The following is a 21,680-nucleotide window of genomic DNA, read 5'->3' as shown; positions in this document are numbered from 1 at the left end:
TTAAATTTTAAACATTCTACCCAAGTGAAATATAAAGACCTATAGCCTACCTGTGTAGGGCTTCCTTTTACTAAGATAAGAAACACTTTTCAACATACCGTACTTTTCGGACTATAAGCCGCGGCTTTTTTCCCCATTTTTCGACCCTGCGGCTTATATAACGGTGCGGCTTGTGGACAAAACCCGAAAATCTAAATATTGCTTTTTTTACTGCATTGAAATGTTATTTATCTGGTCCCTTATTTGCTAAACTTAATACAACTTGTAAATGAGTTAATGTTATTTGTCCGACAGTATTGTGTCCCAATGGGAGTCATTCTCTGTAGAGGTGGGAACTTAAAGCTCAATATAAGAACGGCTGCACCACCACTCACAGAATCGAGAAAGAGCAATCAATCGGTCAAGCCTTTCCGTGTCCGGGCCGGGTGAGGTTTCCCGTGTTGAGTCAAATTAAGCCGCAGGCTCCACTCCTTACATATGGTAATTAAACATTAAAACACATGCAGCTTATAGTCCAGTGCGGCTTATATATGTACACATCATTCAATTTAGCTGCTGCGGCTTATAGTCGGGTGCGGCTTATAGTGCGAAAAGTACGGTAGTTCACTAGTCATGAAGTCACAGACGGCATCCTTCGACAACATAGAGAGGCAAAGATTTTACACATGTGGTACAACTAATATATTTCACAAGAGATCTACTGTATTCATGACAGTGTTTATTTGCTAACACCAAGTTCCCCACGGTCATTCCACGCGTCCCGTTGGCGGGCGGCTCCTTCCCGTTAAGCCGGCGGGTATTTAAAAAAATTATAATAAAAAAGGCCCACATTGTCCTTTTCTATTGGCAGAAGGACAAGAATAGAGCAGCCCGCTACGTGTAAGGAGCGGCCTCCTCTCTGCGAGGAGCAGTGAGTAATGCTGAGAGCTGGAGGGATGAGGGAACCTTGGCCTTTTGTTTCATAACAACTTGCAGATCATCGCTGACGACAGCCGAGGAACAGGGGCATGGAGTAGGTAGATGGAAGTGTGTGTATAAAGGGTGCAGTGTATGTTACTGCGCTTTATTTTTTTTACAACATCATTATGTGTGAATTAGTTTGTGTGGGAGCGTGGGCACGAGTGTGTAAAGTGTGAGTGTATCCGAGTGTGTGTGTATGTGATGGTGATGCGTGGGAGGTGTGTACGCCCACGGGGGTTGCACACACGTGCGGTCAGTACCGGGGGGGGGGGGGGGGGGGTTACTTTGTCACATGTACAGTCCATGTTTTGTTTGCTTCCTCGTCAGCGCCGTCTCCTCCTGTATGCTCTGCTCAAACATCGCTGTCCATTACTTTTCCACAACAGAGTCGTCCTCTTTTTCTCCTCAAACAGAGAGAGATCACTCCTACTCACGTCCATTCACCTATTGAGTGGTGAGATGGCCCCTCTCGCTCTGCCGCGGTTACATAATTTTTTTTTTAAATGTTAATATAAAAGGGCCAATCATCTGTAACTAAAATAAAGATCCACGACTAGGTGTGAGACAAACAAAACGAAACAAAACAGAAGGATACATAATGAGTTGCGTCCTGGAACCTCTGCTTCCTTTTCAGCTTCATCCAAGATCATCCTCTCAGAGGCCGCATTGGATACAACACAGCCTGCCGCCGATATTAACCCGCGTGCCCGTAATCGAGGACCCCGCTTAACGTTAATTAAAGTTGTGTTTCGTTAGCGATACTGATCCTGCAAGACACATACACACATACACAGTACGGCGAGTGTTCACCTTGAGCAGTGAGCAACAGACAGCCCGGGAGCTTTTGCTATTGCTGCAAGCTGCTAGTAGTCATTAAAATTGCATTGACGCCAGCATGGTGCCTCTCCTCATTGTAACACCCCCTCCCTTAATGTTCATATTTACACTGAGCAGGTAATTAATTCTAAAGACCCATCTGCCCTTTTGCTTGTTTAAATATTTATACAACAGTCACTCCTTTCCGACATACTATCGACTCCTCCTCCACCGTCGCTTGTTTTGGCCGGGGTTTGAGCGGAAACAGCTAGCTGCCACATGTGGGGGGAGAACCTGATTTGATTCTGTAGATTAATGGATTACCGTCATTGACTGGGACCAGAGGAAGGGGAGGGGTGGCCACTAGAAGCTCATAAATCAACTTGGATTGAATATGCATCGGGGAGAAAAAGACAGGGTACGCCTGTCGCTAACCAATAATGCAATGAAACCGCATGTGTTGGTCTATCCGACCCCAACCATGAATCTGCCTGTGTTCATCATTTTTACCCCGATTCCATTACACTCCCTCGGGCCATTGCTGTAGATGAGAATGTGTGTCGTTTTTTGGTCAACTTTCCTGGTTAAATAAGGGTTATTCACAATTTTTTACACATGGGTGTTAAAGCAGGTATGTGTGCCACTCATAGTGAAACAAAGGAGCTAAACATTCTCTTGTTTCTCTTTTCTCAGAGAGCTTTCGCATAACGCCAGCACACGCAGATACGCTTCAGTCATTCGTTGCCATGGTAACAGCAGCCGGCACTGGCAGGAGCATCAGCTCTTGTGTAGTCGAGAGTCTTTAAAGGGCTAGCTGGCAGAGAGACACTGGGTAGTTAGGAGAGATGGGAGTGGGACGGAGGTGGGTTTCTTTTTAACCAGTCTGAATAGACCAAAAACTAATTTGCATATAACATGCTAATGAATTTACTGCCGGTTTGCCTGCTTTATATGAACTGGGACTCTGGACATAACACAGAAGAATACGTGGATCAGTATACATGTATCTCCATCGCTACCTAAGTTGACCAAACAACAAACTCAAGTCTACTGGCTGTGAGTTTAAGTCCATTGCACAGGAGGAATGCCAACCATTAAGCTGACCACATTATTGCCGTCAGACAATTCCTGTTACCCAAACAATTACAACAGATGAACATATAGTAAATATTTCACATTGTAATAAATGCAAAAACAATATTGTATTCCGCGAGGGGGACAGAAACTATGCAGCTGCGGGTTTTAACTGGTCACTGAGTTTATAAGACTGCATGGCTTTCACAGTGCAAATGCCATTAGCCATTATTTAATATATAATTTTTATCTCATCTAAATATGATGCATCCAGACATTCAAGTTGTATTGGTGATTTTCTAAGGGATCCAGTTTTCATACAAAGATGGCTAGGTTGTCATGATGAAAGGCTAACAGCAAACGGGGTATATTTCAACACAATCTAAGCTATAGAACAGCTTTCTGGGAATCACCAAAGAAAGGAGACATGTGTCATTAGAGAGCCCAGAACATGTGCTATGCCTATTATATGTAAAACGAAACAAATCGAACACAAAAGGTGAGCTTGTTTTCCTCGAGCACATTGCACTCATTGCGTGCCACAGTGAAACAGACATTATTAGTTATGGTACCGTTGTGGTTGCAATTCATCGGAAATTCTATTTGCACTTCATTTTTGGAGCACTCTCTTCAGCATGTATTAGTCGAATTGCTGCCTTTTTGATTGATTGAATATTTTGCAGAATGGGTACAAATTAATACAGTACGGCTCAATACACACAATTGTTAAGGGGATGCAGACCAGAGAAAGACTTTCGTCTTGTTTACATTAGGGTCCCCCATTTTCAATTCATAACATTTATGACATACACGACATAAAGATATAGAGTACTGTTACATCCAGACATTTATGACATACAAGAAGATATACAAATATACAGTACTGTTTATTTACAGACAGTTTCTAAAAGAGAATATATACATTTGAGGGGGAGGAAACTGTACATTGGTTTTTTTATAAAAAATTTTGGACATTTACTGAATTGCGGCCTCCCGTAGGTGCTTAAAGTGAGCGAGGAGCATTATTACTCACTTGTGCTGCCTGATGTGTTGCATTGAGAACCTCTTGGCAGGGTCATATTCAAGCATACCTGGAACAACCAAAAGGAAGGTTAAGAGTTAGAGGTAGAGTTTTTGGCTTTTTCCGGACACACTTTTGTGAACCAACTGTTAATCAACATCTCATTGCGCCAAACGCAACAGTATTCATTGCTATGTTTACAAACTGTAACACCAGCCAGTGACTACTTGCCAGTAGAAGAGCACAACAGAGAAGTACTACAGAGGGTTACAACTTGACAACAGAAACATTCTAAAAGGCGACAGTACATATACTCTTTGCAGAAACAGATTTTGGTAGGTTCGTAAGAACAAAATAACACATTCGCAGAGAATACAAAGCTCCACATTGGCCACGGCCACCTGCACCTGCTCGCTAGCCGAACTAGTCAAGACGCCGAGCACAGCGGCTGCGATGGCTATGTGTGGTCAGTGTTTATAGGCGACAATGTATTTGACTGTTTCTACTTCTGGGCAAATTCACATTTGTTTCTGGTATACTCTCTATACTATGAATGCCCTTTAGATTATGCACTAAGAATGCTCGATGCACTTCAGATGTCATAGTGCCACTTGAAACCAGTAACAGGGACAACGATGGAAATAAGTCCTGGACTTTTCGTTTCATCCCTGACAAGGCAAATACAAATGTTGATCTGCCAATGTTATGTTTGTTGTCAATCAAATAAAATAAAATAAAATACTGCCGGTTTTAAGGTGCGGCTGGGTGGCGCAGCGGACATTGCGCTCGTCACCAACGCAAGAGACACCGGGTTCGACTCCGGCTGTCGACGTTGCCTCCGGCTTGGGCCAGCCGTCATACTGGCTCAAATGGCAGAGTTAGCGGGTGGAAGTCGATGGATAGTAAATCTGGACGTTGTGGAGCTACTCCTACAGGTCGGTTGGGGGACGCCTGCACAGCAGAGACAGGAAATGGCGGGGGTAGTGTGAGCCTCCCACACGTTACACCTCGCCAATGAGAGTCCGCGCTGGCAGGTGAAAAGATGTGACAGGCTGCCTCCTCGTGTATCGGAGGTGACACGTGATGCAAGGCTTCTATCCTCCCTACAACCGGCCAGTGGGGGGCATATGCGAGCAACGTTCAAGACAGGGGAGGGGAGAATTGGCACAGTGGAATTGGGATGGGAGAAAATAGAAAAAGGAGAAAAAAGTGGATCAAAAAAAATATTACTGCCGTCTTTAATGGACTACATTTGATTTCCTGTCAGTGGTTGATATTAGCAAACGCTGCAACAGGAAATTAACCGCTGTCCGATTCTAGCAACACAATTCATGCTTCTGTAAAACAAGGTGGAGATTCTCCCGACGGTACCTCTGAGCAGGTCCGACAGCAGTGGGCCACAGTCCTCTGGGACAGTATACACTCCTCTCCCAATGTTGTCAAACAACTTGTAGATGTTATCACCTTCAAATGGGTAGAAACTGGTTGTGATGTTGTACCTGAAAAAGAAGGCAGGACATTACCTCAACTCTCACCAGGTCCTCTCTCCTCCCACTTTCAGTCAGTCAGTAGACAACATACAGTATACAGCAAAAAACAAATCTTCCATTAGTTGAAGTGGTCTTTAACCTCTTAACAGTTTTTTTGTTGTTATACCCCGGTTATACTCGTCTCTCAAAGACCAATTTTTTTACGGATTTCTATAAAATCTGGACCTGTACTAGATAAGACTTCAGGCTATGGAACCGCAGTGTTTTTCAGCTTATACCTCTATGCTGGAATATTGTAATATGGAATCTTGCAACCACTACAGAAAGATTTGAGTACACAAGTTCAAGTTCAACTCAAGTTCAGACCTCTGTTAGTCTATTTCATTAGCACTAAAAGTGATTTTCCTTTTTTGCATTAGTAACTTCAGAATGTTATCTTTCAAAAGACACCAGACTCATGCATGTGCTATAAGGATAAAGTATAAAGCTAAGCTTTGCAGAAAGAAGTATGCAGTCCTCAAGTTCAAGTAAAAAAAATTGCCACTTTTCTGGGTGCCTGTTAAGAGGTTAAAATATAGGGTTGGGCATCGTTTGGATTTGAACGATTCCGGTTCCGATTCAGATTCTCCATATCGATTCCTGTTCTAAACTATTCTCGATTCCGATTCTTTGAGGTGCAGGTCAAAACAGGTCACAGCTTATTTCGCAGGATAATTATAATTTTTTTTGAAAAATCTTTACTTTTTTTCATACTATTCACATTTTCAGTTGACTTGATAGTTTAATTTGGTTGCTGTACTGTAACTAGGGTATTAATTAATTTTTTTTTTTAAGAATCAAAATTAAGAATCGAAATGCAAATACTTCCGGATCCAGAACCGGAAGTTAGGAACCGGTTCCTATTAGAACCGGTTTTCGGTGCCCAACCCTATTAAAATAGCAACCAAAACTGCTAATATGTAAATCTATCTCTCAAAATACAATTACAATATTTTCTTTATTAATTCCAAAGCATTATTTCATTATTACTTATGTAATATTATGAACATGTTAAAGGAACATGCCAATTAGCTGGGCAGTGATTGCTGCAACACCTCTAGAGCCCCGTTGTAACTTCCATCAACAAAACCAATGTGACCGGCTAAACTACAGGAGAACGACTGCTAATCATGGACCACTTTGTAAGAGAGAAAGGTGATGATGAATTCTGGACAAACCAAGATCCAGGACCTGATCTATTTGAACCAGAATTTACAGGAGGAGGAACTACAGGTTCTGGAAGCGGAGCGGGACTTGTGGTAAAGCACAAGTCACAACATGTAAAGAAGACATGGAGTTGTTGGAAAGCCTATTTTGTTACTTTTGACGGTAGGCTAATGGTCCGTATCCACTTTCAGTCATTGCGTAAGCTGGCTAGCGCGCTGCGGGTCTCTCTCTGTACTGCACGCACAGAGATGAGAAGGGAACCCATGTTCTTGTCCGACTCTGGGGAAGACGGCAAATAAGCTAATTTCCCAAAAAAAAACACTTAAGATAAGGCCTCACAGTGTGACACCCGCTGACCAGATGTCCACTTTGAACCCCGAGAAGGTGTCCAGGCCGTTGGCGATCTCTGGGGGCTGGAATGCTGGGGAGCCCTGGCTCGTCCTACAGGTGTCATCCTCTGCAAAGGACTCCAGTGCCTGGAGGAGAGAGGGGCAGATATCCCAAGATGACCACGCCAGGAAGAACATCAGGAAGTCACTATGACCCATCACGTCCAATAGGGGTTGGTCCATATAGCGTGATATTTTGCGTGGCGATATTATATCAATACACTGGCACTGTATTGATATAAAAAAAGAATTGTTGCAATCAAAATGATTGGAGTGAATAGGTAAACAGACTGAAAGCTTTATCTTATTAGATAAAACAGATGTTTTGTATATATATATATATTATATTAATTGCATATGTTTTCCATTGAAAAAAAGTAATAATTGCAATATATTTGCATATAGTATGGTGATAATATGGTATTGTGGGGCTCTGGTGATTCCTACTAATATCCACTCAAAAATAAATCCGTTTCCCTTTCCTTTCCTAAACTCTTGAAACCTGCTGTCCCTTATAAACCACAATAAGCTAAAAAAGCTTTTAGTGGTTTCTTTTCAGTGATGGAAAAATCTCTTCTATATATAATATAATATAATGAGACTGGGTCATGTCAGCCAACTAATTTAACAAAGCAGACTTGAAAAGGTAAGAAAGCTGAGTGCACCTCAAAAGAGGTTCTAAGCAGCAGGATGAAGAAACCAACAACAACTCAAAAGCTCAAAAGAACGAATCAATAGAGTCCAACTGCTAGTGACCTCTGCCACGCCCAGGTCCGAGATCTTGAGGGCTCCGTCTGTGGTCAACAGCAGATTCCCAGGCTTGATGTCTTTATGCACAATGCCCTGGCCGTGCAAATACTCCAAGCCATCTAGCAGCTGGCAGAAATACCTGAAGATAGAAGGACAAAAATGATATCCTCAAGCGTCAAGCAGCCATTTACACTTCTAACCTCCAATTACACTTATAATTAGGGATGTCCCGATCACATTTTTTTGCTCCCGATCCGATCCCGATCATGTGATTTTGAGTATCTACCGATACCGATCTTTCCCAATCCGATCTTTCACATTAGTAACCGAAAAATTAATAAAAAGGAAAAAAAAATGTTTTCTATTTTTCTCCCATCCCAATTTCGCCTCGCCAATTCTTCCTTCAATTCTCCCCTCCCCTGTCTCGAACGTTGCTAGACTATGCCTCCCACTGGTCGGCTGCAGTGAGGACCAAGCCTTGCATCACGTGTCCCCTCCGGTACACGAGGAGGCAGCGGTCGCATCTTTTCACCTGAACCGCAATCTCTCAGTGGCAAGGAGTAACGCGTGGGAGGCTCACGCTGCCCCGATACTTCCTGATTCTGCTGTACAGGCGCACCAACCGACCTGTAGGAGTTGCTGTCCACAACGTCCAATCCCCACCCACTGGCTTTCCCACCCCTAACACTGCCAATTGTGTTAGTATGAACGACCAGCCAAGCCAGTAGCAACGCCGAGAGCTGGGCTCGAACCCAGCATCTCCTGCGTTAGTGGCGAGCGCCTTGCCATTAGTAACCGATTTGACGCATCGTCTGTAAAAATCAGGTGACTGCAAGTTCTGCAACTAGTGGATGTCCCTCATCCTTGACATAAATGTATAATTAAATCAAAGGAAATGCGTTTGTTTTGGCCAAATTCTTCTGCTCTGTGTGACAATAAATAATGAATGATGATATGCAATTTAAAACCAAAACTAAGGCCTCAGTATGAGTTTAAGACGTGAACATGGTCATGTTTGTTGAATTAAAAAAAAAAATTAAAAAAAAAATCCTGATTTTTTTTGTATCCCGATCTTCTGAAAATCACGTGATCGGATCGGGACATCCCTACTTATAATAGTAACTAATAGTGATTATTAAAGATACAATCTGGAATTTATTTAATGGGATACTCCTAACCTTTGGGTACATTCACATAGGTTCCTGAAGAACTTCCTGAAGAACTTGACTTGCAGAAGGAAAACCAGCGTTTTAGAAATTGTGTAGCCACTTAAAATATTGTATATAATATATGCAGTATTTTAAGTGGCTATATTAAAATACTCACCAGTCCCCTCTCAGACCACCCTGACAGTATATTATATATCTGTTTTACTCCCATGTTTACAAACGTGAAATGAGTCTTAGAAAGTTGTGTCAAACTCATACCATCAATTATTGTCACTCAGTCTTCGTATCAATAGCTCAGACAATACATCTGCAGAAAATATAATGCATTGCACAGTACTCCAATTGCAGATGATATCTTTAACTCTGTAAAGTAATACAGTACCCATGGGCTTGATACACAGATGATATCTTTAACTCTGTAAAGTAATACAGTACCCATGGGCTTGATACACAGATGATATCTTTAACTCTGTAAAGTAATACAGTACCCATGGGCTTGATACACAGATGATATCTTTAACTCTGTAAAGTAATACAGTACCCATGGGCTTGATACACAGATGATATATTTTACTCTGTAAAGTAATACAGTACCCATGGGCTTGATACACAGATATCTTTAACTCTGTAAAGTAATACAGTACCCATGGGCTTGATACACAGATGATATCTTTAACTCTGTAAAGTAATAAAGTACCCATGGGCTTGATACACAGATGATATCTTTAACTCTGTAAAGTAATACAGTACCCATGGGCTTGATACACAGATGATATCTTTAACTCTGTAAAGTAATACAGTACCCATGGGCTTGATACACAGATGATATCTTTAACTCTGTAAAGTAATACAGTACCCATGGGCTTGATACACAGATGATATCTTTAACTCTGTAAAGTAATACAGTACCCATGGGCTTGATACACAGATGATATATTTAACTCTGTAAAGTAATACAGTACCCATGGGCTTGATACACAGATGATATCTTTAACTCCGTAAAGTAATACAGTACCCATGGGCTTGATACACAGATGATATCTTTAACTCTGTAAAGTAATACAGTACCCATGGGCTTGATACACAGATGATATCTTTAACTACAGTATGTAAAGTAATACAGTACCCATGGGCTTGATACACAGGAAATCTCTTCTCTGGGACGCTGTCCAGCATCTCCTGCATCCCACACACACAATATTCCATCACCATATACGTACCACAGTAAAGGAAAATAGCAATTGACATATATATTGGCATAAGAAGACCACAACAAAAACCATACATCATACGTCTTCTGCAGTTCACCATGCAGGTGTCAACTAAAGTAAAAGTAATACTACAGAGACTACTTCAATGTGCAACAGGTGTGCAGCCACACCTTCTCGCTGGTCTGATTAGCTTGACCCAGGGCAGGTGTGGCTGCTTAACCAGCCATCCCCACAATGAATATCTATGGTGAATGTTGTGATCTACGTTGTAGCAACTCTGCCATGGATTGTCATAGAAACACAAGTGAGGGCTTGTTGGAGAGGTGTGGTTGTGGTGTCCTAAAGAAAATTAAACGTATAGTTTCTAACACCAATCTAACACCACCCAGTATCTGGGGTGAGACATTTAAATTAAACTGGACTTTGAAGAAGTCTTTATTCATTGCACACATTGACAATGTCGTCATGCAGCGACACACACATGCGATGGGAGGCACACATGCAATTTTTGGGTCGCCAATGAAATTTCGTCTCTGCGCTTGGCCCATCCCGTCGTCCCCCCAAGGGCAGCCAGGAGCAGACATGGGCTGTGGCCTGGGGCCGAGCCTGGGGACCAATCCAAGTGCTCCTGTCCTGTTCTGCATGTTTTTCCATTGGGTTTATATTCTGGAGGGGAAACCCTGGCGAGCATGGGGAGAACATGCAAACTCCACACAGAAAGGCCCGGGAGATACCCCACCTGGGTACCTGGCAACCTGGTCCCCAAGCGGGAATCGAACCCTGGACCTTCTGGCTGCGAGGCGACTGTGTTAACCACTAAAAAAGTGCCGTAAAAGTAACGCTACAGAGGAAATCCACTTGTTCCCATCTTGCTTTGCCTATTGGACCTTCTGTGTGCATACAATCATCCTCACACTGACACCAGCAATCACCCTGCCCCACTCCTTTAACACGTTGGATTGCACCACACACACAAATGCTTCTTCAGGATAATTAAGAGTGATGACAATCTCCCATCTCTGCTGCCTGGCGTGCTTAGTTGATCCCCATGCCTCCAGAACCTTTGACTCGGATGAATGCAGCTGTGCCGTCTGGTCCAGGTACGAGAAGATAGCGAGGCTCTCCCACATCGTGCACCAGGAGATCCACAGCGTCCTTGGCCAGCTGCACAGTCTCCTGTACTCCGATGAGGACAACCGTGGCGCAGACTCCCCTCCAGTCTCCGGTGCCTTGGCCCCCGTTACCATCCAGGAGGAGCAGGACGACATCACTGACTGCTCCCTGCCTCCGGTGCCTTGGCCCCTGTTACCATCCAGGAGGAGCAGGACGACATCACTGACTCCTCCCTGCCTCTGGTGCCTTGGCCCCTGTTACCATCCAGGAGGAGCAGGACGACATCACTGACTGCTCCCTGCCTCCGGTGCCTTGGCCCCTGTTACCATCCAGGAGGAGCAGGACGACATCACTGACTGCTCCCTGCCTCCGGTGCCTTGGCCCCCGTTACCATCCAGGAGGAGCAGGACGACATCACTGACTCCTCCCTGCCTCCGGTGCCTTGGCCCCTGTTACCATCCAGGAGGAGCAGGACGACATCACTGACTCCTCCATGCCTCTGTGCCCCCGTTACCCTGCAGGAGCTCTGTAGCTTCCTCTGCCAGTGAGACAGCAGCGAGCCGACTTCCCAGAGCTGAGCAGGGCTGGGCTACATTAGCAGTGAAGGGGATTACCCTTCCAGTGCCCTTGCTCTGCTGACGGTATGGTGCGTGACTATCAGAAAGCACTGACCGCCCCCCAGACCATCAAGATCCCGCTAGTGCCTGTTGGCGCCGACCTGCCATACACATAGATATAGGGCCGGCTGTCTACTCAGGTAGTGGGTATCCTGCGCCTGGGGAACTCTCTGGCTGCCCTCATGTCTCCTAATGCTGTTCGACATCCAGACAGGAAGCCACAGCCCAAGAAGCAGCTGCACCAGCAGGTTACAGGCCTAGCCGACAAGTGGTACGCTCAGAGCGCAGCAGCTGCCAACACCAACATAGCTCTGCTGTCCTCTGCCCCGTCATCAATTAGAATCTCTGGGGAGCTGGAGACATTGGCCAAGACTTCTGGTGCACTTATCCACTTCTCCTCCTTACCCAGATGCTGTGGTCCATGATGCCCAAGACCATCCTGACTGATGCATAGAATACCAGGCTCCTGATCAGTCCCCTCTCAGGTATTTTCGGGCCCCGCTACGACAAGGCTGCTTTCCATGCAGCAGAAGCCGAGAGAACATGCCTAGCTCGCCACTTTCTACACAGGCCAGCTGAGTCTCACCCCTCCTCTCACACCAACAGGGTTTCAACCGGGAGAAGAAACCACTCTCACAGAGCAGCCCACCCAACTGCCCCTGGCCCCTCTGGTTCCTCCACTGATGTGTCCCTAACCAGCACTCCAGACTGTTATCAGAACCAGACAAAGACAGCCGTCTTGATACAGGAGCCGTTATCAAAAGAGGGCCATCGCCTTCCTCCCTCCACAGGAGAGGATGTACTGCATATTGGTTCACATTTACATACGTGAAAGATGCTTACTTTCATGTGCCTATTACTCCACTTTGCCTTCCAGGGGACGGCTTACGAGTACCAAAGAATGCCAATCGGATACTTGCAGTACATTCTCCAAGTGCATGGCGATGTCATTGGAACCATTATGCCACCAGGGAAATAAGGATTATTTTTTACCCGGAAGACATTCTGGTTCTGTGTCACTCAAAGGAAGTGGCCACAGCTCACTCACTCTGCTGGGCTTTGCAACCATGGAAAAAGCGGTGACCCCCTCGAGGTCATCAGAACCATTCAGAGCGCTCAAGCTCCTTCCACTACCACCGTATTATGCTAGAGAGAGTGGCTCGCCTCCCAGTAATGATTGCTTACCTCTAGTTGGTATCAATGTAGACGGCAGTGGTGCCACGCTAAAACCTAACCCCTACCTTTGTCCTTAAGACCATCAGAAATTATTTTCATACTATGGACATTGTCAGGCTTTGTACCCTCCTCGCCACGCAGGTGAGATGGAGAAAAACCTCCACCTACTGTGTCCAGTGCACATGTTACGGTGAGTCAGTCAGTGGCACAGCACTCTCCAAACAGCGCCCTTCTCAGTGGCTCTGTGAAGTAGGGCTGCACGATTCTTGCTAAAATGTGGATTTTTCTCCCTAAGAATTGAGATCACGATTCTCTCGCACAATTTATTTTTTCAATAAAAACATTTAATGCACTTTCTTAAACAGACAACATAACATATATCAAAGTGCTTGACTTAAACTTAAAAAAAAGTCTCTTGTAACATACAAAATAACTCTTTCCTTTCTTACACCCGTGCTCTAGTCGGTCAGCTCAGGGCTGCATTTTTCGCTGATCATCCAATACACTGTTCGAAAGTTGAATTTGCTGCCTTTCGATCACCACCACACTCAACCAATTGTGTGCTTCAGGTCTCCAGTTACAAGCGTCATTTGATCAGAGCCCACTCTACAAGGGTAGTGGTCGGTTTATCAGCCCTTTTTGGAGGTGTATTACTAGTAAGAATAATAATAATAATGTCTTGGATTTATATAGCGCTCTTCATGACACCCAGAGCGCTTCACAGAGTCCATTATTCGTTCATACACAGTCATACCGGTGGTGGTAAGCTACAATTGCAGCCAGAGCTGCCCTGAGGCAGACTCACGGAAGCGTGGCGAATAATCATCGCCTACGGCCCCTCCGACCACCACCAACATTCATTCACATGCATACACATTCATACGAGGCAAGTAGGTTAAGTGTCTTGCCCAAGGACACAACGGCAATGGGATGGACATGGGCTTGAGCGGGATTCAAACCACCAACCCTTCGATCATTGGACGACCCGCTCTACCCCTGAGCCAAAGCCGATGTGAGACCGCGATGAGTCCATTGGAAGCCTCTATTTGATATTGTGCTACAGAGTTACAGGAAGGGCATTACAGAGCAAAGTAAGCCTTTAAAAAAAAAAAAACATAACTCCACATTCACGATTAGAAGGGGCTGTTTACCCTCTCCAAGCTTCTTTAAAACAAATCCCAGCTGGGAAGCTGCTGGAGGTGGGAAATAACTGCAATGTCTCCTTTGTGATGGCAAGCAATAGGGTTTATGGGAAATGTGTCTAGGCTACACATGGTCTCATGTGTTTACTGTAATTATACCAAGATATCACAACTAATCTGATAATGATTGTTGAAGGTTCTCCTTATAGTGGCTATTCTTTTCACGCTATTTATGATCACAGGACAAGTTTATTTTGTCCGAGCCAGAATCAAACACTACAGTTATAGCTATTAAAGAAAGTAAAGTGGATGTTAATGTTTCAATAAAAGTGTTCTTAAATTTCAACGCAATACATTTTACCTTAATGTTTCCATAATTAAACATAAATACTTATTATATAATGCTACAGGTACTTTTACTCAAGTGACTTTTCTCTGCAGTAACATTACTCAAGTTGAATTTGTCAATATTCTTCTCACCACTGATAATGGGACACCTCATACTGTACATTTAGTGATGTAACTCCCAGACTAGGCTGCTACATCTACTGTACACAAGTGATATTGCCTGATCCATCACAACCACACCGTTCCAACAAGCCTAGAACAAGCCATGGCAGTTACTACAAAGTAAATGATAACATTCTGCATATATATATATATATATATATATTTTTTTTTACATTTCTGCTTATTTTAGGTAGCCTATGTGTTCATGGGTCTATATTTCGTACATGAATCCGGATATTCACATCACACACACACATTCACACATTACATAGAGGAATCTTCTAACTATGAGCATATCAAGTTTGAAAGCTATCAGAACTTGTATTAATCTATTTGATCTTTTTTTGTTTTGGGGTGTATACAAATATCTATCAATTTAACGATTTTTGCAGTAACATATTTTTATACAAGAATCCATTTCATATATGGAACACCCTAGAGATGAAGAAAAACATTGTTGCATTTTGTTCTACCTCCAATGGGGGTATCTCAAAATGTTGGGGGCATTGACACTAGCCTAATTCCCCCTGTGTGTGTCACGGCCCTGGTCGCTGTGCCACCCTCCGTCGGTCTGGGGAGGGTGTAGACTACCACATGTCTCCTCTGTCGGTCTGGGGAGGGTGTAGACTACCACATGTCTCCTCCGTCTGTCTGGGGAGGGTGTAAACTACCACATGTCTCCTCTGTCGGTCTGGGGAGGGTGTAGACTACCACATGTCTCTTCTGTCGGTCTGGGGAGGGTGTAGACTACCACATATCTCCTCCGTCGGTCTGGGGAGGGTGTAGACTACCACATATCTCCTCCGTCGGTCTGGGGAGGGTGTAGACTACCACATGTCTCCTCTGTCGGTCTGGGGAAGGTGTAGACTACCACATGTCTCCTCTGTCGGTCTGGGGAGGGTGTAGACTACCACAAGTACCACATGTCTCCTCTGTCGGTCTGGGGAGGGTGTAGACTACCACATGTCTCCTCCGTCGGTCTGGGTAGGGTGTAGACTACCACATGTCTCCTCCGTCAGTCAGGGGAGGGTGTAGACTACCACATATCTCCTGTTGGTCTGGGGAGGGTGTAGACTACCACATTTATCCTCTGTTGGTCTGGGGAGGGTGTAGACTACCACATGTCTCCTCTGTTGGTCTGGGTAGGGTGTAGACTACCACATGTCTCCTCCGTCAGTCTGGGGAGGGTGTAGACTACCACATGTCTCCGATACATGGAGTCACCAGCTGCTTTTTCCCCCTCAAAGTGAAGAGGTTTGCATGTGGAGGTTTAGGCCTATGGTTTAGGGCCATCTCTCTCAGATCCCCTCCCTGCTGCACAGGCAGTAGGAGGCGCTAATGCGACGACCAGACGAATACCCCACCAGCTTCCCACCCGCAAACACTGCCAACTGTGTTCATTGGAACGTCTGACAGAGGCCAAAAGTACCACTACCGGGAACTAAACCCGGGTCTCTGCGGTAGTAGGCGAGTGCTTTTACACTACGCAGACGTTCCTACAGTACTCTTGGGTATGTGGGGTAGCCAGGAAGGGAAGGAAATCATTAAATGTGGTGTGTTGCTACACCCACCCAAAACAGTGTGTTCGACACAGGGGAAGAAAGGTGCCGGAAAATAAATAAATAATCAAAATTCAGATAAAAGAAATGTAGACTAGTTTCTTTGCAAAAAGCAACAAGTTCCACAGATTCATGAAAGTCAAATATAATTGAAAATATAAATAATATGTCCCCTTTGAAATGTCATCAATATACCACAACCTCATATTAGACATCAGTCCGATTTTAAGATAACGGGTTATGGAAGCCTTTCTTAAATTCCCGGGTCTGCATTCACACACTTAACAGCAACAGTAGAAACACTTGAGAGTTCATACACATTATAGGGCTTTATGAATGCAGGAGCACGAGGCTTTATGGCAGAGGAGATGAGCACCGGGAGTATTTCCAACCCTCTGGGGAGGAGCAGAGTTCCAGAGGAGTAAACAGGCTGGACCAATGACAGGCACTATGATGACACAGTGGGAGCCCCTTAGTCACGACTTCATCTGCGGCCGCAGCAGGGGGGGGGGGGGGGGGGGGGGGGGGGGGCAGTGGAGAGCATGGGAGGAGGGATGGAGAGGAGAGGAAGGGAGGATGAGAGAGAGGGGAGGAAAGGAAAGTGAGAGTGAGGAAGGCTGTCACAGGGTGGAAAAGAGAGGGGGGGGGGCACTGCCATATGAGCAGCACCGTGCACTTACATTAATCAGCCACGTTAATTAAGTGCTGGAGGGACTTCACATGACCAACTGGGAACAGCCACAGGAAGGACGGAAGAGCAGAGGGAGGGAGTGGGTGAGTGAGTGTGTAGGAGGAGGAGGAAAGTTGGGCATGGGGAAGGACAGCGGGGGTCAATCTGGCCTCGTCACATTTTCTGCCCTCTTTGCCGGTTCAATCAGTAACACACATTAGGAGTAAATTGAGTGGATAGATGATGCAGCTGCCTTCAGCCGGGCTGGGGCAGGCAGAGCTATTACCACTGCTGAGCCGCGTTTAGCCGGCTGACGTACGCACCAATACTATGACTTCAGACACGGCTGTGGGTGGGTGGGAGATGTGCCAGTACATGTATTTTGTCATTGAGGACTGTGGCCCAGCCATTAGGTTTATCGAAGATTCTGATGCCTGTGCCTGTCTTCCTGAATGACTAACTCAGCATTACTTATGGCGGGCGACTAAACAGGTGTTCTCATTTTAGTTTGCTGAATACCAACAGTCAGATGAGATGTCGCATCCGTGACACTAAGCTCCCAATGCGCCTGTACACACAATACTGACAGAAAGGGGAGTGAGCTGGGAATGAGGAAATCACACCTGTAGACAAGCAGAATATGACCAAGAACATGTCTGAACATGTCATGAAGGTCACATCCTCAGAACTCTACAGGCTATAGTGTGACATAGCACCACCAACCAAAAACAACAATGCAGTACAACCACTTCCATGTCATAACTACCTTACTACAGTTTAATCACCCTATAATCACTGCTTCTAAAATGTCAGCTGCTGTCTACACAGGGCAGTCGTTGAATGTGATCACAGAATCATTCATATATGTGAAGATGTGAAGTAAGTGATATTTAATGTCTAAGTCATAAAGTGTTTTATGTAGTGAGGAAATCAAAAAAATTCTAAGGTGCCAGCAGATTATTAGAACCAAAGACAGTGCTCATGAAGATAACATGATGCTAAACTGTAGTTTGATTGTTTTTGTCCAAACAGGTGAAGGCCGCCCTCATCTGGTGCTATCCTCTAACTACAACAAAACAACATTAGATTTCCAGCAAGTCACTGCAGTAGATCCAATTGTAGACATTTCAAATAGCAGGGAGAGCTTTCCAATGGTAGACAAATAGTCCATGTCTACCTCCATGACAGTAATAGGCTATACATCACACACATGTCATTATGCACTGGCAAAGCAGTGTGTCATCACTACTGCTTACAAAAAGGCCATTAGTCTATATAGTGCATAGCAGGACGATGTGAAACGGAAACAGGGGTACAGCAGGGGCAGAGTGCACCCAATCCCATGGTGATGGGGAGCCAAAAGAAGGGGCCCTACAAACAGAAAGTGAGGGGCCACACTACATGAAATGGCCATCCTAGAGGCAAATCTTTCCTGTGACAAAATGGCATCCAATGTAATCAAAAAAAGTCAACCAACGAACTAGATTCTTGTACCGGATCTCCTCTCTGGTAAACAAGAATACCCTGAAGACTCTGGCAGGAGCACTCATTCAAGGGTACTACGACTATGTTTGCACCTCATGGTACCATAGCACCTCAAAGACGCTAAAAACAAGATTACAAACATCACAAAACAAACTGGTCAGACTACTGCTTGACCTTGCTCCTAGAACCCACCTCACCCCTGCCCACTTTGACTACCTAGGATGGCTTAGAGTAGATGACAGAGTACAGCAACTTGCAATGGCCTGATCTACAAGATACACTACACCACACAGGTACCCATGTACATGTCGAAATACTTCCCAAAGGTCAGTGAATACCACGCCCACAACACCAGAGGGAGTTCCACAAATCATGTCCAACCCAGATTCGGCACAAACAAGGACTAAACACATTTCGCAATTATGCCACAACAATGTGGAACGCCCTACCCACAGCCGTAAAAAGATGTGAATCACTACCCACATTCAAAACCGCTCTTAAAGAGCACCTACGGGAGGCTGCAATTCGAAACTGGCCACCATAAATGTCCAAACCAAACCCAACCCCCCCACCTCCTAATAGACAGTCTCCTCCCCACCGTATGTATATTTTTTCTCACACCCACCCACCCCCTCCTAATGTACAGTCTCCTCCCCATCATATGTATATATTCTGTTAGGATCTATGGGTAACAGTACTGTATATTTGCATATCGTATATGTCACAAATGTAACAGTACTATATATACCTGTATCATGTACGTCCCCTATGTCATGATGTCATGTATGTTGTGTATGTCATAAATGTCACTATGAATTGAAAATGAGGGACCCTGATGTAAACGAGACAAACGTCTTTCTCTGGTCTGCATCCCCTTAACAATTGTGTGTATTGAGCCGTACTGTATTGTACCCATTCTGCAATCTGTTAAATAAAGTTTTTCATTCATTCATTCAGTCCTTAACATACTGTAATCACCATTCAGTTACAAGAGAGGAGCTCCATAGAACCCCATGCACCTGGGCCCATTGTGTCCTACCTCTGCCAGGGAGTTGGAAGACTCATGAGTCATGGCCATTACAGTGTTGACACTTACAGTCCCATCCTAAATGGCATGTTGTATGACGTTATCAAAAGGATATATCTTCTGCTTCTCCTCATTATACAACACGTCCACTAACTGGATCACATTTTTGTGTCGCAGTCTTTGGAGGAGCTGGATCTCTCTGGAAAATATACAAGACAAAAAAAGTGATGTGTAAATATGTGTTATATAGAAGTAGCCTATATGTGCCAACGTATACACCCGACGGCTAGATCTATGTTTGAAGACATCCGAGAGAAAAATTATACAAGGACAGACAATTACATAGCTTAGTTGACAGCAGTTTCATAAGATCACTGTGATGAAAACGTACTTTTTGACATTTGCCTCTCCGTTTGGTATCCGTCGCAGCTTCTTCTTCTTCAGTATCTTGACGGCTCTCCTGCAGAGGGTCTCGGAGTCCAGCATCTCCTTCACTTTACCGTAGGATCCCTCGCCCAGCAGGTCTCCCATGAGATACCTCCCTATCAGCTTAGCCCGCTTCCTCCTGGGCTGGTAAATGACTTCGGTGGAGTCAATTCTGTGGATGAAGGTGTCCATGTTCATCAGCTGGTTCTCCAGGTAGGCTATGTGCCGGAGGTCGTCGTCACTCATCGCTGCACTTCCACCGGTGCAAGCTCTCGAACCAGGTGCCCTTTTCTACAATAAAAGCTGTTTTAGAGTGGCCAATGATATGCGAGTGAATAATGTAGATGACTAGGTAGTAATAAATGCAAGATGTAATTATATACACCGTACTAGTAACTAAATTGTCAGATAATTGTACACGGGTAGATAATAAACCACAACGTCCCCCTCATTGACCTGAGCAGGGTATCGACAGCAACTTCTGGATAAGGTATGGATGACTGCTATTGCAATGGCTTGGAGCCAGTATCAGATGAGACCAAATGTTGCAGGTCTGTGTGAGATCTTTCTGATAATACAGCTGTGTCTTCAGACTCAGCCATGTCCCTGGAAGACCGGGGATTCCCAGTGGTATGATGTCTGCATTCCTCTTCTTGGCTTGTAGTCGACTTCAGTCAGTGTAACATGGAGTCTTTTGTCCTTTGCTTAAAGGTTTGTCAAGTATGTATCATATAGGAGCCACTGCACAGATTACCCTTTTATCTCACTACTTAACTTCCACGTACTGTAGGCCAGACCTGGTCACCATGCTCCTGAGAATGATAAATCAGGAATCCATTATTAATACAACAAGGTTCACTTTCAATGCATAGAGGGGTTGAGCTCAGCTGAGATAAACATAAACGTGCAAATGTATGGCTCCGGTTAAGCTTTAACACATTGTCCTCAAGTTAGCTGCTAATTCCCTGTAACCAGACTGTCTGTAACCCACGTCTGTCTGTTGAATTCAATGACCAGCAAGCAACTAGCAACAGCTAAACCATGCGAGCTAACGTACTTAGCGTACTTATTATTATTGCAACGTTTGGTTTTCAGCTAGATGGCTCGCAAGAAAATACAAGACTGGTTAGCTACCTCGCTATAAATAACGTTACCGTTAGCTAGCTCACTTAGCTAAGCCAGTCGAGCATCATCTGTGCTGCCCCACTTCACAGGACAATATTTAATACGTTATTATTATATGTAATCGAGCAAAAGTTTACCTTTCAATCGCACGTGTTACCCACGGAAATAGTCTGCGGAGATAGGTACTTGGGATAGCTACCTTAGCTAAGTTAGCTTAGTGGTCAGCTGTCAGAAAAGCCTCCAGCTTGTTTACATGCGCCATGCTTCCGCCGCATGCACATCTGAAGAGAGCGCAAGGCATTGTGGTACTGAGGGGACATGTGAAAGCATTCATTTAAAGATGACCTTTCTTTATTGTTCCAGTGACATTGCTTAGAGGTTTGTTGTAGAACAGGACCCATAGAACCAAGGCAAGACTAGACTAGGCTTATTTATAAGATCAAATAAGATGTTCCTTTATTAATCCCCTTGGGGAACTTCAGAGCCAGAGGTCATAGTAGCACTGGGCAGTGAGTGGAGGGGGTGGGGATACAAATATATGAGAATAAAAGGTAAAGAACAAGATATGAATAAAGAAAATAAAGGTGAGGGTCTATATATATCATATATATATATATATATATATAGCTTCTATATATATCATATATATATATATAGCTAACTAAATCTACTCTGTACAATGTGCAATACTCCATACGAGTCACCCTATAGTAAACAGATTAACTGGATTATGAATAAATATAG

At 44.4% G+C, this 21,680-nt stretch overlaps 1 protein-coding gene across 2 annotated transcripts in view; it reads right to left on the bottom strand.

Moving 5' to 3' along the window:
* The window catches only part of LOC311222688 (serine/threonine-protein kinase STK11-like), a 72,092-nt gene that overhangs the window by 47,456 nt on the left and 2,956 nt on the right, over positions 1–21,680 (bottom strand). Inside the window, exons 1-8 of one of the 2 annotated variants that reach the window (XM_084307292.1) lie at positions 21,074–21,206; positions 19,777–20,623; positions 19,501–19,584; positions 10,002–10,091; positions 7,713–7,845; positions 6,907–7,043; positions 5,243–5,370; positions 3,884–3,941 (exon numbers count right to left, since the gene is read on the bottom strand). In XM_084307292.1, the coding sequence (XP_084163418.1) occupies positions 3,884–3,941; positions 5,243–5,370; positions 6,907–7,043; positions 7,713–7,845; positions 10,002–10,091; positions 19,501–19,584; positions 19,777–20,057 (911 nt within the window). In that variant the 5' untranslated portion in view covers positions 20,058–20,623; positions 21,074–21,206. Of the gene's footprint in view, positions 1–3,883; positions 3,942–5,242; positions 5,371–6,906; positions 7,044–7,712; positions 7,846–10,001; positions 10,092–19,500; positions 19,585–19,776; positions 20,624–21,073; positions 21,207–21,680 lie in introns of those variants that run through there. The other variant, XM_084307293.1, reaches the window with a different exon arrangement.

The sequence above is a fragment of the Notolepis coatsorum genome (assembly GCF_963971535.1).
Source record: "Notolepis coatsorum genome assembly, chromosome: 2".
Lineage (NCBI taxonomy): Eukaryota > Metazoa > Chordata > Actinopteri > Aulopiformes > Paralepididae > Notolepis > Notolepis coatsorum.
Note: the sequence above shows the minus strand (reverse complement) of the source record. Positions and strands in the feature narration are given on the sequence as shown.